The 18282-nt window shown below is 41.9% G+C and overlaps 1 protein-coding gene across 4 annotated transcripts in view; it reads right to left on the reverse strand.

Moving 5' to 3' along the window:
- Window positions 1-18282, reverse strand: part of abat (4-aminobutyrate aminotransferase) — a 96394-nt gene that overhangs the window by 16694 nt on the left and 61418 nt on the right. For all 4 annotated transcript variants that reach the window (XM_060901113.1, XM_060901114.1, XM_060901112.1 and 1 more), the window contains exons 5-8: window positions 16484-16601; window positions 2955-3004; window positions 2721-2801; window positions 1483-1575 (exon numbers count right to left, since the gene is read on the reverse strand). In XM_060901113.1, the coding sequence (XP_060757096.1) occupies window positions 1483-1575; window positions 2721-2801; window positions 2955-3004; window positions 16484-16601 (342 nt within the window). The remainder of the gene's footprint in view (window positions 1-1482; window positions 1576-2720; window positions 2802-2954; window positions 3005-16483; window positions 16602-18282) is intronic.

Consider the following 18282-nt stretch of genomic DNA (forward strand, 5'->3'; position numbering starts at 1 on the left):
AAAATGGGGGTGTGGGGTGGGGGGTCAGAGAGGGTAGGAAAGGGTTTGAAAAAGTTTGAAAACCACTGCATTACGCTAGATCATTAACAAATTGATTAAATGGAGAGAGAGAGAGAGAGAGAGAGAGAGAGAGAGAGAGAGAGAGAGCACTACATGTACAGGTATCTGAGCTCTGCTCCTTTGGTTGCAATCTCCTCCTCTAATCCTTTCAACTCAAGCATTTTTTCTTTACAAGCCCTCCTAAGGGCATTCGATTTTGAAAGGAGCTGGGCCATTCGGCTACCAGCCTTGCTCTCTGCCTCTTCTGCCAGCCGCAGCGGAACATTTGGGCAATGTTAGAATCGGGAAACATGGCCTGAAAAAGCTCCCCAATCTTGTCATTGCTTTTATATGAGTGATGCATTGTCACTGTGTTTAAAATCCACAACGCTTCGGCTTTTAAAGTTGCAGTGGAGCCAAAGACGTCCCGCAAATCACTTGAGGATGAGGCATTCGATTCCGTACGGTTTGCGTGTTGTAGCGTTACAGTTCGCACGGAGTTAGCTGATGCACCGTCTCGAGATGTGCTTGGACCTGACAACGGTGAACAAAATTGAGTGATGGCCTGTGATTGTTGCAGACTTTTATGGGCAGCCTGGTGCTTCTCCGCTTTCGCGTGCGATTCCACTGCCTTTACACCCAGGGTGCCGAGTTCGAGTGTTCTTTTGCGCAATGTGCAGTACGCCTCAAACGGATTGCTTGGTACACGTTTTAACCAGTCTACGAAATCAGTGCGTTCAAGCCAGCAGCCGTTAAACTTGCATTTGCCCATTTTGCTACAAACCGTGATGATCTCCCTCGCTTCTTTTAGGCTCTACTGTCCAAACGCGTGCGTACCATGCCCTGTGCATCACCATGCCAACCGGGCGAGATGCCGGATTCCACTGTGTCTCATTTGTAGTTTGCAGCGTAGCCTACTGATACGAAGTAGGCCTAGCCTATATGACTAATTATGAATATCACCAACGCATTTAACAAAAAAAAGCGAATGGGGTAAATGGACGTAAGGATTTAAGACTTCACAAAATTACATTTAAGACCTACAATGCAAAATATGCTCGTATTTTAGACTTTTTAAGGCCTTAAATTAGGATTATCAAATTTTAGACTTTTTAAGACTCCGCGGAAACCCTGTCAGATATCGGAGATAAAAATGTTTCCAATTTCATTATCCGTTTGAACAGGGAGACGTTTCAGAACGTCACATTCGGCGACAAACTTGAAGCTTCCTGCTGATATTTTGAGACCACGTCCAAATCAATCGGAGCGTGCAATGAGATGGCGGCATTAAGAATTAAAACAGCAACAGCTCATAAAAGTGGTTGGCAGCAAGCGAGCAATCAGCTGTCTGCCTGACAAGATGAGGTTTCCAGAAAACGCGACTTGATGGACCATTCTCTGTGCGTGTGTGAGAGTAATGCGTGACGTTCACTGTGCACTCACTTTGTACCAGATGAACATCGCCTTGTAGGCGTTCTCATTGGAGCAAGAGCCGCACGCCATGGTCTGCACCCGGTTCATTCCGCTGGGCGCCACCTGGGGGGATTCAACACTTCATTCGAACTGAATCAATACTTTAAAGTCGTGATTCTCTGGCCACGGAAACGTGCTGGAATTCTTATATGGAAATCATCATATCAAAAAATGTCACTTCATACGCAATAATTCAGTCTGGATTAATTCCAGCAACCATCTGGAGCTTTTGTGTTCGATGAAGTTGCTTCTGTGCTGTGAGGGATTCAAAAAAGGTCCTTTTTTTAAAATAAGATGACAGTTGATGATAACAGCACATTAATTACAGCCATGGGCTTCATTTCAGTAGGAATGTTCTCCTCAAGGCTCGTCTCGCAACTCCTGTTTGTTGTGAACTGGTTTCTCTGAAACCAGAAAAACACAATGACATCACCTTATTTAAAAAAAAAAAAAGGACCTTTAAAAAAAAAGGCCCTTTTTTTAATCCCCTCACAGCACAGAAGCGACTTCATCGAGCTCAAGATCGATTTGCAGAGATTAAACGGGTTAATGCCAGAGTCTCTCTCTCTTTCATCCACTGTTTGAAACCAACATTAAGACAAAGTTGACACTGGAGAGTTGGTCCTGAGATAGTCTCGGGATCAGATGATCGACTCATGCGCTTGTCTCTTTTGTACTCTTTTCTGTCGACAAGCTTCAGAAATCTGCAAGATCTGACTGGCTCTCTGCACTTCTGTGAACTGGTTTCTCTGAAAACACAATGACAAAAACCTCGCTTTTTGGAGCAAGAATCCCGTCTTTAAATATTATTTATTTGACAAGCTACAGTAAAATACTGGTTGGTCGTCTTTGAGTCAAACTGCCTCATTTTGGTTCTTGTCAACGTTGACCAACAAACGGGAGTTGCGAGACGAGCCTTGAGGCGAACATTCCTACTGAAATGAAGCCCATGGCTGTAATTAATGTGCTGTTATCATCAACTGTCATCTTATTTTAAAAAAAGGACCTTTTTTGAATCCCCTCACAGCACGGAAGCGACTTCATCGAACACAAAAGCTCCAGGTGGTTGCTGGAATTAATCCAGACTGAATTATTGCGTATGAAGTGACATTTTTTTCACATTTAAGACACTTCAAGAAATGCTAAGTACATTCTGTTGAAACCGTGACTGTTACGAGTATTGAGCTGTGCATTCAACAAGATCTCACCGAAAGCAGACTTTCAGTCAGACTTTCTGGAAAATTCTCAGGTGGCAGAATTCCAAGGGCTGGCCGGTTGACAAATGTACACTGGAAAAACAGAAAGAAAAAAAAAAAAAGCATGATATGGGATGGTTTAAGAGCTCAAGAACGTCAAAGTCTGTAAACAGAATACAATCAGAGATGAGGAGCTTCACACTTGACGACATCACCACAAAACACGCAGTGCAAAAGACGTCTTACCAGATTGTTGGGATTGGAGAGCGCTTTCCTCAAAGCTGGATGATTATAACCTGTACAGAATCACAATGTAAAACATTAAAATAACGCTTACACACAGCTTTCATGATGCAGACTTTTTTTTTTTGAGAGGGAACGTCTGATCAGGTGGTATATATCTATAAATCGATATATAGAGAGATTATATTATATATATAAATCCATTTGCTGTGTACTGAACAAAAATTATTTGAAGATGAGAGACAGACAGACAGACAGACAGACAGACAGAGAGGTTGGATATAAAGGTTTGATGAAAACAGGATGTTTGATGGTGTTGAAGATGAATGGACAGACCTAGACACGGCATGTTTTATTCACAAGGATTTAAAAAAAAAAAAGGAACTGGATCTCAATAAAGGTGAAAAGAGATTGATTGAAAATCAGCTTTAATATAAGCAACAGGATATCACTATTGTGGTTAAATAAATAAACCAAACCAGATACATTCTCATGATGTTTGTTGGAGGGAGGTGGGATCGCCTTCCACAGGTTCTGAGACGTGAAGGCACAGAGTAGAGCTTTTGAGTCTCAGCGACTGTGGAATTTGCTTCCATGTAATTACCATCACTGAAAAAGGTTTTCACATGAACGTACCAGGTTGTGTAAATCACAGTGGCGTGAACCAGCTGGAACTGCTTTTATTTTGGACTTTGGTTTGCATTACATAAGCAGCAGTACAGCAGTTCCTCTCATTACTAGCAGAGACCACTTCCTCATCATGACCCTCTGCCAGAACAATGCAATGATTTCCAGCATTTCTTCAGACATTAGTGCTGTACATTAGTTACGGGTCACAGCGCTGATGTCGAGTTATGTCAAAACAACAGCAGAACATCAGCGCTTCCTTTCGGTCTGATCATTAACACTGTGTCTGCTCAGATGCCGATCGGTCCTTGAAGCCAATTTCAGCGTCATGGAACCCAATTTTCCAGCCAAAAAGATGAGCGGTAAATTCACACAGCTCAAATGCTCCTTCCAAACATTCTGTTCTGACAAGCTACAGCTTTCAAGGTGCAATCGGCAAGATTTTTTCTATTTCTTACTTGTAAAAATAACCTGAAAAATACATAGAACATGATCAAAAATTAAAGTTATTCCATTGCCTCAGCACCAATATCATGTGAAAGAGAAATTCCGTTTGGAGAAACTGTGGCACCGTCCTTATTTTTATTTATTTACTTTTGTTTCCATGGTACGTTTGTCTCAGTTATTTGTATTCCGCACTACCTCATCTTAACAGCTGATAGTTTGTTTACACTGCTTATTTCATGTTTACCTGCGATACCTTAAGGGCCCTTGACTGTTTGGTTATTTGAACCAATTTATGTGTGTGTGTGTGTGTGTGTGTGTGTGTGTGTGTGTGTGTATATATATATATATATATATATATATATATATATATATATATATATATATACACACATATATACACACACACACACACGAGTGTTTAGTCTACGTCTAGTTCCTATCTAGAGTGTTGATACTGTTTATATTGTCTGAGTGTTTAGTCTGTGTGTAGTTCTTATCTAGTGTTTACACTGTTTGTATTCTCTGAGTGTTTAGTCTATGTCTAGTTCCTATCTAGAGTGTTGATACTGTTTATATTGTTTGTTTTTTTCAATTATTCTATTTTTATTTATTGCATTGCCTGTTTGCACCGTGGGTCAGAGAGGACTGATATTTCATCTGTGCTGTATGTCGAGCATGTAGAGCATATTTGACAATAAAGTTGACTTGACTTTGTAAACAGTCCCCAAAAAGTCCCATAACTCTCTCTAGATCAGTCTGAAATCAGAAAACGCCCAGTACAACCAGAGAAAGCGCTGCTGTTTGAAAAAGAGCAATAATAATAATAATAATAATATTTTTATTTATTTATTTATTTTGAGGATAACCCCTTGAGATGTGGCATCTCATTTTCAAGGGGGTCCTAATGACAATACCAAAAAAGAAAAACAGGACTTGAATACACACACTAAACATATACACAATAGACACACACACACACACACACACACACACACACACACACACACACACACACACCAACGTTGCTCTCCAAACTACCCCACTACCCCCACCCAGCATACTGCAATAATGTCATTTATATACGGTATCATACAGTATCAGCACAACTAATCCAAGAAAGAAAGAAAAAACAAAAACAAACAAAAAACATTCAGAAACAGGAGCAGGATGTTTGAAAATGAGTAATTAAAGATGATCTGAAAATATGAAAGGAAGAAATGGACCTGAGTGTTGAAGGAAGACTGTTCCAGCCTGATGGTGCTTTAAACTTAAATGCACGACGACCAATTTCTTTGCGAATTCTAGGTGTAACTAAAAACAAATGGTCAATGTGCCGTAAACTGTAATGAGAGCTTAGAGGAGTTAATAACTATTTCAAGTAAGGAGGAGCCTTTAAGTGAATACATTTAAAAATTAGGGTTGACCAATGGAGCTGCCTTCTGGTCTTGGGAGCTGGCCAGTCCAAAGTTTCATACATCACACAATGATGTGTCCTATACGGACATCTAAGTACAAATCTACAAAGACTGTTATATAGTACATTGAGAGGGTGAAGATGTGTTTCAAAGGTGTTGCCATAGACAACATCTGCATAATCAAATATTGGAAGAATTAACTGGGTTACAATTCTTTTCTGGACTTCTTGTGAAAAGCAGTCTACTGAACAATAAAGAAATTTTAAACAACCAGTTATTTTTTTGGAGATTGCATTAATATGGGGTTTGAAGGATAGCTGAGAGTCAAGCCAGACACCTAAGGCTACGTTTACACTAGACCGTATCTGTCTCGTTTTCTTCGCGGACGCACTGTCCGTTTACATTAACCCCCCTGAAAAAGCGGGGAAACGGGAATCCGCCAGCGTCCACGTATTCAATCTAGATCGTATCAGCTCCGGTGCTGTGTAAACATTGAGAATACGCGAATACGCTGTGCTGAGCTCTAGCTGGCGTCTCATTGGACAACGTCACTGTGACATCCACCTTCCTGATTCGCTGGCGTTGGTCATGTGACGCGACTGCTGAAAAACGGCGCAGACTTCCGCCTTGTATCACCTTTCATTAAAGAGTATAAAAGTATGAAAATACTGCAAATACTGATGCAAATACTGCCCATTGTGTAGTTATGATTGTCTTTAGGCTTGCCATCCTTCCACTTGCAAGTAATAAGTGATATGCGCTGGGATCTCACACACAGCGGCTCAGTCCCGAATCGTGGCTTGTTCACTTCACTCGTGCGCTCTGTGAGCTGCGCAGGGCCGGAGTGCACACCCTCCAGAGGGCACTCGCTGTTCAGGGCGGAGTGATTTGGAGCGCAGGATGCCTGCGGAGCCGAGCGTATCCGCGTATTGGTGTTGCTGTGTGCACGGCTAACGGTTTTAGTGTAAACGCGAATCGTTTTAAGAACGTTAATCTGATGATCCGCTGATTCGACGTAATGTAAACGTAGCCTAAGTATTTAAACTCCTCCACTCTTTCAAGTAATGTTCCATCAAGAAGAGTGATTGACCAATTAGTCAATGACAGAGAGCCAAGTCGAGTACAAAAAAGCATACTGTACGATTTTTCCTTATTCAGGAGAAGCTTATTTGAAAGAAACCACTGTTGCACTTTGTTGAAGTCTGATTGGAGAGAATTCCGAATTTGAGAAATACTGGCACCGGAAGAGTACAATACAGTGTCATCGGCATATAAATGAATTTGACTATCTGAGCATATTTGAGGTAAATCATTAATAAAAATTGAAAACAAAAGCGGGCCCAACGATGAACCTTGAGGAACACCCTTGTCAATTAATTTAAATTTGGATTCACTACCCTGAAAGGAAACACACTGAGTTCTATTATGAAAAAATGAATTAAAAAATAATAAAGACTTGTTGGAGAGGCCAATAGCATATAACTTATCTAATAAAAGGTAATGGTCAACCATGTCAAACGCCTTACAAAGGTCAATAAATATGGCCCCAGTAGTCATGTTGCTGTCTGCCGCTGACATTATATCATTAGATAATTTTAGGAGAGCAGTGGTGGTTGAGTAGCCAGGTCGGAAGCCTGATTGATGTTGCGATAGTATGTTGTGGTCTGTGAGATATGTGGATAGCTGATTGAATATTAGCTTTTCAAATATTTTTGATATACTATTAATTATTGAAATTGGTCTGTAATTATTCATGTCAGAAGTGGTGCCGCCCTTATGAAGAGGGATTACTCTAATGCTTTTCCATGAGGAAGGTATTTCACATGTTATTAAGGATAAATTAAACAAATCAGCTAAAGGGAATGACAAAACATGAGAAGCCATTTTAAAGAACCTTATATCCAGGCCATCTGGGCCAGCACTACATCCAGATCTTAAGCTATCAATGACCCGCTGGACGTCAATTGGAGATATAGAATTAAAGCAGAAGGAACTGCTACTCCTACCTTGTGTCAGGGTTGACCCACAATTGGGGTTAACTAACATAGAGCGGCCTATTGTAGCAAAGTGATGACTAAATGCCTCAGCAATTAATAAAGGTTCACTTACCGTTTGGTTATTTAAGCTAATATGAGTTGTGGAGATTTTTGAGGATTTGTTTGTAAGATTATTAATTTTTTTCCAGAATTTCTTGGGGTTTTTAAAGTCAGTTGCTAGACTATCTTTAAAATAACTTGCCTTAGCATTTCTTGTGTTAGTTTTGCATCTATTCCTTAGCTCCTTGTAGATGTTCCAGTCTGCAACATCTTTGGTTTTACGAAAATTTTCCCAGGCCTTGTCTCTTTGTTTAAGTAAGTTGATAAGTTCTCCTTTAATCCAGGGTAGATTATGACCTCTGACCTTCTTTAAGATCAATGGTGCATGTTTGTTAATTACCTGCAAAAACTCAGAGTAAAAAAAGTGCCAGGCTTCTTCAACAGTTGGAATTAGTTGAAATCTTCCCCAATTCACATTTAAGATGTCTTGAATGAAGTGTTCAGAGTTAATTTTGTTAATATGCCTAACTTTAATTAGCTTAGGAGGCTGATGGACCATTTTAATTTTCCAAACGCAGAATACCATTGAATGGTCGCTAAAATAGTCAGGTAGCACACCTGATTGAATTATTCTGCCTGGGTGGGAGACTAGTATCCAATCCAGCAGAGATAAAGAGCTGGGACCAACTCGAGTGGGTTCAGAAATTATTTGGGTTAAATTTATACTATTATAAAGGGTGCGATCCTTTTGTGAAGAACGGTCCAACCAATTCGAATTGAAATCACCAAGTATAATTTTTTCAGTAGAACAATTTAGGGAATTAATAGTAGACAAAATACAATCAGTGGTTTCTGCCGGAGCAGACGGTGGTTTATAAATGTTTCCAATAGTCAGATGTTTGTTTTCATGAAAAGTAATGTTAATAAAAAGTCCTTCAAAATGCTGGGGGCTCTCGCCAGGAAGAGCGAGTTCAGCAGTCAAATTTGATGTGACATATATTAATAGTCCCCCACCTCTAGATCCTCTGTCTTTCCTAAATGAGACATAGTTATCAAGTTTAATTTCCTCGTCAGAAATACTGCTGTTTAACCATGTTTCGGACAATGTAATCACATGAGGTTTATTGTAAGTAAGCCAGATTCGCAATAAGTCAATTTTAGGCATCAAGCGCCTAATGTTTAAATGGACAAGTAGTCCTTTAGCAAAATTCATTAATCCTTAATACTTATAAGATTAAGATATAACAAGGGTGATGAAACACATCATACATCATGAATGAGTAACAAACAAGGTCAGTAGACCTAGATGAGGGAGGCAAGTAGAGAGCAATAGACACTAACACTAACACATTCACACCCACAAAGACACAAGACAAAAACACACATAAGGCACTAAAAAATTGCATACCACACTTTCAAGTAGTGAGGAGAAAAAGAGAAAGAAAAAGAGAGGGAGAGAGAGAGAGCAAAAACAAAACAGATTGCAACTCAGTCTACGTGGCCCCGCAAAATGTGAGGAATACCACAAATAATGAAATATAGAGCTAGTGGCAGACATGCAATAGTTAACTAATAATAGCGCATTTCAGGCTGCATAAACTTATAATAATAATAATATTTCAGATCATATCCTAATCTTGACAAATCTCGCCTCGTGCACCTTTAAATACACGGCTAAAATGAGCAAGAGTCACAATGTTGAGACTCGTCTCCTCATTTCATTTCAAATTATACCAAGTTAAAAAAAGGCTGCGTGATGAGTATCAGGAACGATCCTCTCACATTTTGATCTTTTTTCTTCAAATAAACTGGCCAGAGTCGGTGGAATTTTTAATTTATGGATTGACTGGTGATTATGATTATTAGTTCAAGCTTTCTAGCTAGCCTCATGATGCATCATCAGGAGATGACTATTCAACTGGGAAATCCAATTAAAAAAAAAAAAAAGCGATAAAGAGCTGCATAGAGCAAATAAATCAGCTGCAGCAAGAAGAGAGTCAGTCAATCTAGTGATGACTCCAGACTGCTTTGAGATGGGTGCTGCACAGACACTAGTTAGCTGGATACAGAGAAAATTTTAAGCTAAGAGACGTTTCAGCTCGCCAGTTTGGACAACGTTTAATCTCTGAGATGTTCCATTTACTGTAGCTATACAGAAAAGACTGAAGCTAACAGACCGTTAAAGCAGATGTTGGCTCAGGATGAACAGGGATGATTGTGATCCCGGGCACATGGCCTTATCCAGGGCACCAGACCTCACGCCGCCGCCGCCGCCACCCTCGCCCTCTCCCCCTACCCCAGGGGGGTCAGAATGTGTGCTCGGATTAGACGCACACATGGACACAGCCAAGTGCACTGACCCCTTTCTGTACGTGTTATCTGGACATGAAGCTGGTGCAGGAACACTTTTCTTTGTGACTGTCTCCAGCACTGGTCATTGACGCAGGCAATATACCAGAAAGTCACCAAAATTATTGGCACCCTTTACAAAACACGTACTGCATTAACCGACACATCCTGTGCAAACTTTCCACATGACCGGCATACTTACAAATTAAAATTTACTGAATGGTGTTAAAGAGACCAGAAACGACCTTTACACGGCTACAGTGGTATGCAAAAGTTTGGGCACCCCTGGTCAAAATTACTGTTAGTGTGAACAGTTAAGCAAGTTGCAAAAGAAATGATCTCCAAAAGGCATACCGTTAAAGATGACTCATTCCCTTGATATTTTAAGGAAAAACAATTTTATTTTCATCTTTTATATTTTCAAAATGGGTGGCATGGTGGTGTAGTGGTTAGCACTGTCACCTCACAGTAAGAAGGTTCTGGGTTTGAGCCCCGTGGCTGACGAGGGCCTTTCTGTGCGGAGTTTGCATGTTCTCCCCGTGTCCGCGTGGGTTTCCTCCGGGTGCTCCGGTTTCCCCCACAGTCCAAAGACATGCAGGTTAGGTTAACTGGTGACTCTAAATTGAGCGTAGGTGTGAATGTGAGTGTGAATGGTTGTCTGTGTCTATGTGTCAGCCCTGTGATGACCTGGTGACTTGTCCAGGGTGAACCCCGCCTTTCGCCCGTAGTCAGCTGGGATAGGCTCCAGCTCGCCCGCGACCCTGTGGAACAGGATAAAGCGGCTAGAGATGAGACGAGACGAGATGAGATATATGCATTTTTCCTTGCAAAAGTCTTCCAGTTCTGAGAGATTCCCAGGCCGTCTTGCACGCACTGTTCTTTTGAGGTCTATCCACAGATTTTCAATGATGTTCAGATCAGGGGACTGTGAGGGCCCGGGCAAAACCTTCAGTTTGCACCTCTTGAGGTAGTCTATTGTGGATTTTGAGGTGTGTTTAGGATCATTATCCATTTGTAGAAGCCATTCTCTTTTTAACTTCAGCTTTTTTACAGATGGGGTTATGTTTGCTTACAGGATTTGCTGGAATTTCATTGGGTCCATTCTTCCCTCTACCCGTGAAATGTTCCCTGTGCCATTGGCTGCAACACAACCCCAAAGCATGATCGATCCATCCCCATGCTTAACGGTTGGAGAGGTGTTCTTTTCATGAAATTCTGTGCCCTTTTTTCTCCAAACATACCTTTGCTTGTTGCTGCCAAAGAGTTCCATTTTAACCTCATTGGTCCACAGGACTTGTTTCCAAAATGCATCAGGCTTGTTTAGATGTTCTTTTGCAAACTTCTGACACTGAGTTTTGTGGTGAGGACGCAGGAGAGGTTTTCTTCTAATGACTCTTCCATGAAGGCCATATTTGTGCAGGTGTCGCTGAACAGTAGAACAACGTACCACAACTCCAGAGTCCGCAAAATCTTCCTGAAGGTCTTTTGCAGTCAAGCGGGGGTTCTGATTTGCCTTTCTGGCAATCCTACGAGCAGCTCTCTGAAATTTTTCCTGGGCTTCCAGACCTCATCTTGACCTCCACTGTTCCTGTTAACTGCCATTTCTCAATTACATTTCAAACTGAGGAAATGGCAACCTGAAAACGTTTTGCTATCTTCTTATAGCCTTCTCCTGCTTTGTGGGCCTCAACCATCTTCATTTTCAGAGTGCTAGGAAGCTGCTTAGAAGAACCCATGGCTGCTGATTTTTGGGACTAGGTTAGAGGAGCCTGGGTATTTATAAAGCTTTGAAATTTGCATCACCTGGCCTTTCCTAACGATGAGTGTGAACAAGCCATAACCCTAACAAACTAATTCAGGTCTGAGACCTTGGTCAAAGTGATCAGAGTGCTCAAATCTCTGAGGGTTCCCATACTTTTGCAAGTTCCTCCTTTCCTTTTTTCACTCAAATTGGACAAAACCAAAATAATACGCTGATACTGCTTAAAATGTTGAAAAGTGTGTTTTGTCTTTAACTTTATGCCTTTTGGAGATCATTTCACCTTCAACTTAACAGTAATTTTGACCAGGGGTGCCCAGATTTTTGCATACCACTGTATAATGTCAGTTCGCTTTGCTCCCCATGAAAACTAAATGACCATTTTCTTTACCAACACTTTAAAACACACCCTGCACAATGCTCTCGAAGCTGACTCAGGAGCTTTTTCAAGCTTGCACAGTGGAAAGACTGACTCATGGCTTGCTCTGGAACTGAGATTTCTTCTCGACGAGCACGTTTTAGCAACATGGCTGAAGCACTCGGTCTCTCTCTCGTTATCTGAGAGCACAAATCAAGCGTTCAGCTTGGTCGTAATAACCATCACAATATGAAGTGGCTGAATGGTGCTGGGGCAGTGCTGTCAGAACGCAAAGGTCTTAGACTGTTCGTTTTGGCCCACTATTCATTTGTGTCCATTTCCTTGATGTTGAAGAAGCGGGGGAGAGAAATCAAATCAAGGACAAATTAATTTCATCATATCTACAGGCACTGGCGAGAGAGAGAGAGAGAGAGAGAGAGAGAGGTCTTAGCTCACTCAATTTTTCAGAACTGATGGAACATTAAAAGGATCACTGACCAAACCAATGACTGTGTGCTGTCAGGGAGATAAAAATGGAGAGCAGATGCTGTACATCTGGGTAAATATTGTATAAGATGTGTTGAGAGAGGTGGAGAATATTCTCCAGCTGTCAGTCACGCTTCATCAGTCAGCACGACCAACATCGAGGCTCACAAACAACCTGCTCTTGCGCGGACAACAGACGAAGCCTCCTCACACATGTATTGTAGGACGTTCTTATCATACTCCGAATTTTACAGATTTTTGATGCGGTTCTCATGATCAAAACAGTTACGGTTTTTTTTTTTTTAATTTGTCGTCTCGCTGAAAATCTTCCATAAATCGATTTCCAAGTCTTTGTTTGCTTTCTTCATTTACAGAATATTTTCAAGCTTGAGAGTTTGTCTCATAGCAAGGACAATCTGTTTTATATCAGGGTTCCAACTCTTTTTAAAGTGCTGATGACACGTTTTTGACATATTTGGCGATGTTTTATAACATAAAAAGTAATTCCCGATGATCCATATATTAATTCACGAAGGCGCCTATTTTACAAGTTATGATAAAAAACGCGGCTGTTTGGGCAAATTTGACGGGGCTGCTGCACCCAGGAGACGAATGAGGAGGAGGAGCTATATGACGTCAGTGAAAGAACCTTCCTCCTAACTTACCAGTTTGTTGTTGATGCGACAGGTGTTCAGTTTATCATTATTAGTATTATTATACATTTTTTATATATATTAGTTATTATGCCTTCGCGTTGTGTTGCCGGCTTTTGCTCCAAAACCCACAAGGATGGGGTAAGTTTATTCAAGTTTCCCAGAGATCCCGAGCTGCATGCGAAGTGGGTGAAGCAAGTCAGTCAGGCGCACTCGTGACAAGTGGGAGCCCTCACCAACATCCGTCCTGTGCTCTGAACACTTCGATTTGGATTGTTTTGACACCCTTCCCAGCTTAAAAGAATCTCTTGGGTGTTCAGTTCAGCACAAACGTGTGCTGCTACCATCAGCAGTGCATACACGGTGTTGCCAGATTGGGAGGTTTCCCGCCCAGTTGAGCGGTTTCAAGTGCATTTTGGTGGGTTTTGAACATATTTTGGGCTGGAAAACGTCAGCAGTATGTGTTGCCAGATACTGCTGACGTTTTCCAGCCCAAAATATGTTCAAAACCCACCAAAATGCACTTGAAACCGCCCAACTGGGCGGGAAACCTCCCAATCTGGCAACACTGCCAGTATTCCGGAGGGGGTCTACTAGTAGCTATGCCGGATCCAAAGACAGTCCTCCTGTCAGAACATGTGTTGTGAAACGACATAAGATAAAGGCACGTAGAGCTATAGATTCTACATGATAATCATAAATGTAATCATAAAGTCGGCGTGATATCAGTCATGTATTTGCTTGTGAAAGCTTGCGGCTTTCATGTAACTGCCGCCTAGCAACGAGAGGCAAAGGGTAAAGAGGGTAGGCTATCATAGATTCTATTCGGAAGAGATCAACACAATTCTAGACTCCCAGAAGAGGAAGAGCTAGCACTAGAGAGTTCACCGGCGTTTTCATGCGCCGTTTCCATTGAGTAGAACCAGAGTAGAACAGCCAGTGAACCGCAGCGTGTTCTTCCGCTGACGTCACAACATGGCCGCGAGCCACGGACCCAGTTTTCTTGCGCTGTGCAATGAAAAGTTGGATATTCGCGTAACAACAGCTTCTTTTCACGTAATTATAACAGAAATCTAACATGTTTGCCATGTTGTATAGTTTATTTAAGAAATTGCATAGAGTCATGTTCGTGTCATCAGCACTTTAAGGAATCATTTTCCAGGAGCTTTTTTAGGTAATTCATGACAGGATTTGGTCATACGGTCATGCACTTTAGTCGCAGGCTTCACACCATTTTAATTTCTTTTTTAATATGCAGGGACGTAGTGTCTCTGATATGCTAAATTACATAAAGGCAACATCGATGCAAATCGTATAATGCAGTTGTTTGACCTCTTTTTGTTACGTGCTGTTTTAAACTTTTTTATTCCCTTGTTCTCCTGTCATGACAAGCTAGAGCAACCTCAGAGGGTCAAAACTCAAATGTAAATTGCTTATACACGCCTCAGTATAGGCGACAGGTGGAGACATAGCGCAGCAGATCGAGCTACGATGGAGCTCAGCTGTCCTCATATCTAGACTACGACCAGCGAGCGGTTTCAAACAGAAAAATTAAAAAGCGAAGACACAGAAATAAAATTCCAGGACAAGAAAATTTATTTCCAAGACATGTGGCCATTTCTATCAATTTCCATGACTGGAAAACGACGCTCTAAATTTTCAGGTTTTCCAGGACGCGTGGGAACCCTGCATATCGTTTCTCCAGCTTTCATCTCCAGCTTATTTTCTAAAATCATTCAAAAACATTTTATCGATATCGATTGGGCAAACGACTCGGCTAGGAGCGCCGAAGAAATGGCAATTTATCGAAACGGCTGTCTTTATACTCGCTCATGCACAGAAAATCTCATGTCCTACTGCTCCTATAATATTCATATCAAAAAATATCAAACATTCAAACTGCAATTAAAAAGGCAGAACTTGGACCGGTTTCTCATGCTGGAAAGAAAAACTTTTTTTTTCATACACGTTCATATTACAGTGTTTTGTATCTTATTAACCTTCAGTATTGTTATACTGTTCCTGCCATTTAGGCATTTACAAACATTTATTCAGCACTATTCCACAGTCGTTTATTACACCAACATAAAGTGGTTAAATCGACAAAGCACACTCTACGCTCTCCATGATGCCATTTAGAAATTTTAAAAATCACCTGCCTGCTCTCTTAAAGTGCAGATTCTGAACCAATTTTGTTTTGTTTTTTTAATTTGAAAAGTATGTCCCATTACGCGGCACGGTGGTGTAGCAGTTAGCGCTGTCGCCTCACAGCAAGAAGGTCCTGGGTTCGAGCCCCGTGGCCGGCGAGGGCCTTTCTGTGCGGAGTTTGCATGTTCTCCCCGTGTCCGCGTGGGTTTCCTCCGGGTGCTCCGGTTTCCCCCACAGTCCAAAGACATGCAGGTTAGGTTAACTGGTGACTCTAAATTGAGCGTAGGTGTGAATGTGAGTGTGAATGGTTGTCTGTGTCTATGTGTCAGCCCTGTGATGACCTGGTGACTTGTCCAGGGTGTACCCCGCCTTTCGCCCGTAGTCAGCTGGGATAGGCTCCAGCTCGCCTGCGACCCTGTGGAACAGGATAAAGTGGCTACAGATAATGAGATGAGATGTCCCTTTACACACTCATCCAGAAGGGTAATTTTGCACAAGGCCATCTGTCTACAGCAGAAAAAAATAAAACAACAAAACGCGTCTGGAGCCAGATTCGTGACGTCACCTGCGGAAGCGCCAGCAGGCTGCGAGAGCTTTGCACCGTTTCAGTGCACCAAGCGCTCCCATTTCTCTCTCATTGTCTGGTCTTTTCGAAAACGATGAGTACTAATCCCATCAAGATTGGTGTTGCTACACCCTCCTACGATACATCTGTTAACCATTTTAATAATTACGTGATAACGTTGAAGAAATTTGCAGAAAACCACCAGGTCATTTTCTCATAAACAAACCAGCGCTGACGTAGGATTCAGAAGGAGGCGTCCCGCACGCGACATCACGAAAATCAATGTTTCCCGGGAAATCCAAACGCCAAGTTTTTTCAGAGGCGGACCAATTCGCCTCAAATGGCTTGATTTCAACTGAATATTTCTGGTATTGCGCAAGGTAAAAAAAATTGCAGAGAATGCAGAATGTGACAGATATTTGACCAAAGTTTAATATAAAATAGGAGAATTACATTGATCTCGCTCCTGAATTTACCCGTGATATGCACTTGAACGGCGTCTAGTATGGTACGTGAAGGTCAAACCATCCTGGAGGTCAAGAGAACCGATTCAGCAAAACACCAGACCAAACACAGACGCTCATCACGGGTTTCATGTTCTCACGAGTTCTGAATGAAACACGGCTGCTCGTGCAGCCTGATGTGCGACAGAGTACTTTGATGGACAAAAATCACATGACAGGACGTACCCAGAGGAAGAGAGGCGATCTGTGTGTACAGATCCAGCATCCGGTTCCCATCAGCATCCACCAGGTAGTTTCCCCGGCTCTCCTCGTAGTTACAGAAGAAATTAATTGCCCCCACGTTCTGTGAAATGAAGAAACAAGAAGAGAGACGAGATGAGGCCGAGCGTTCTGGTGTTTATTTATTTATTTTCACTCCATCTTAGAAATTCAACATCTCACTGTGTGTTTAAAGGCTTACGGACTTCGTTTGCTATAAATTGTGACTTGGGTGCGCTCTGTGAAATTTCTCCAAGGACTGCAGAGAGCCTTTTAAAGCATCTGCAACGTCAGCATTCCTCTCCACTCGAGTGTTCCGGAGGACATTTCGGAGGACAGTGGAATCAAACGGGGATCGCTCGCAACCAACGAATTCAAACTGATTTTATGGCCTAATGACAACACAGAGCTCAAGGACTTGGAGGCATGAGTTGTGATGAGCGATTTGACTTGTTACTCAAACACAAAACAGATGAAAATGAGGAACTGATTCGTGAAAAATTAGCAAATACTTCATGTCAGGGGAATCATTTTGCAATTTATACATCATTGATCCACAGACATTATATTTCGAAACTTGGCATGCTTTGGCAGTGGTTTCTTCTTTTGCACAGATTAATTTTAGGAACAAAATCCTAAACTAGGGCGGCACGGTGGTGTAGTGGTTAGCGCTGTCGCCTCACAGCAAGAAGGTCCGGGTTCGAGCCCCGTGGCCGGCGAGGGTCTTTCTGTGCGGAGTTTGCATGTTCTCCCCGTGTCCGCGTGGGTTTCCTCCGGGTGCTCCGGTTTCCCCCACAGTCCAAAGACATGCAGGTTAGGTTAACTGGTGACTCTAAATTGAGCGTAGGTGTGAATGTGAGTGTGAATGGTTGTCTGTGTCTATGTGTCAGCCCTGTGATGACCTGGCGACTTGTCCAGGGTGAACCCCGCCTTTCACCCGTAGTCAGCTGGGATAGGCTCCAGCTTGCCTGCGACCCTGTAGAACAGGATAAAGCGGCTACAGATAATGAGATGAGATGAAAATCCTAAACTACTGAAATATTACACATTATTTAAACAGGTTTGGTTTTTTAAATTCCTGAACTTTCCACCAAAAGAGCACATTCGATCCAAGCTGACGTTATTTATTTATGATTTAAAGACAGATACGTTTTTGAGTGACTGGAGTTTGGGTTAAACCTCTTCAACTCGAGAGCATAACAACGTAAGAGCAGACAGTGGATTGCAATTTTCAGCACTGTAACAAAAAGTCACAGACCCCGTGCTCGTCATCCCACAAGGTCTCCAGACTCCACTATCAGGTCGAGCTGTACACAAACATTTTTCCTTGTACCGTAGATGGCCTCGTCTCGCTTTATACTGCACGTTGTGCTACAACTGACAGGATGTTTCGAATGTTTTATCCGTTTCTGGTGACACTTAAACAGCAAAATCATCAATAAACGCAACTTCTCATGCTACAGAGAAACTGCAAGTACGACGAGTCGGAAAACTTAAGTCACAGCTTTATCACTGACCGTTACAAAGCACCAACTCCGGAGGCTCCATCCATACAGGTGAAAATCAAACGTCACCATTTCTACTGCGTCTATTACAGATGATTTTTTAAAAAATAAATTATGCAAAGTGTCCATCGTGCAAGTTCTCACGAACGAGCTGTTTCTCGTGTAGGCTTTAGGGGCGTTCACACGGCACATATTTGCATCGATGCTGCACCGATGTATTTTGTTGCGATATATCTTACACCGGTGTAAATTTTGTGGAGC

This window comes from Neoarius graeffei, chromosome 20, assembly GCF_027579695.1.
Source record: "Neoarius graeffei isolate fNeoGra1 chromosome 20, fNeoGra1.pri, whole genome shotgun sequence".
NCBI classification, from domain to species: domain Eukaryota; kingdom Metazoa; phylum Chordata; class Actinopteri; order Siluriformes; family Ariidae; genus Neoarius; species Neoarius graeffei.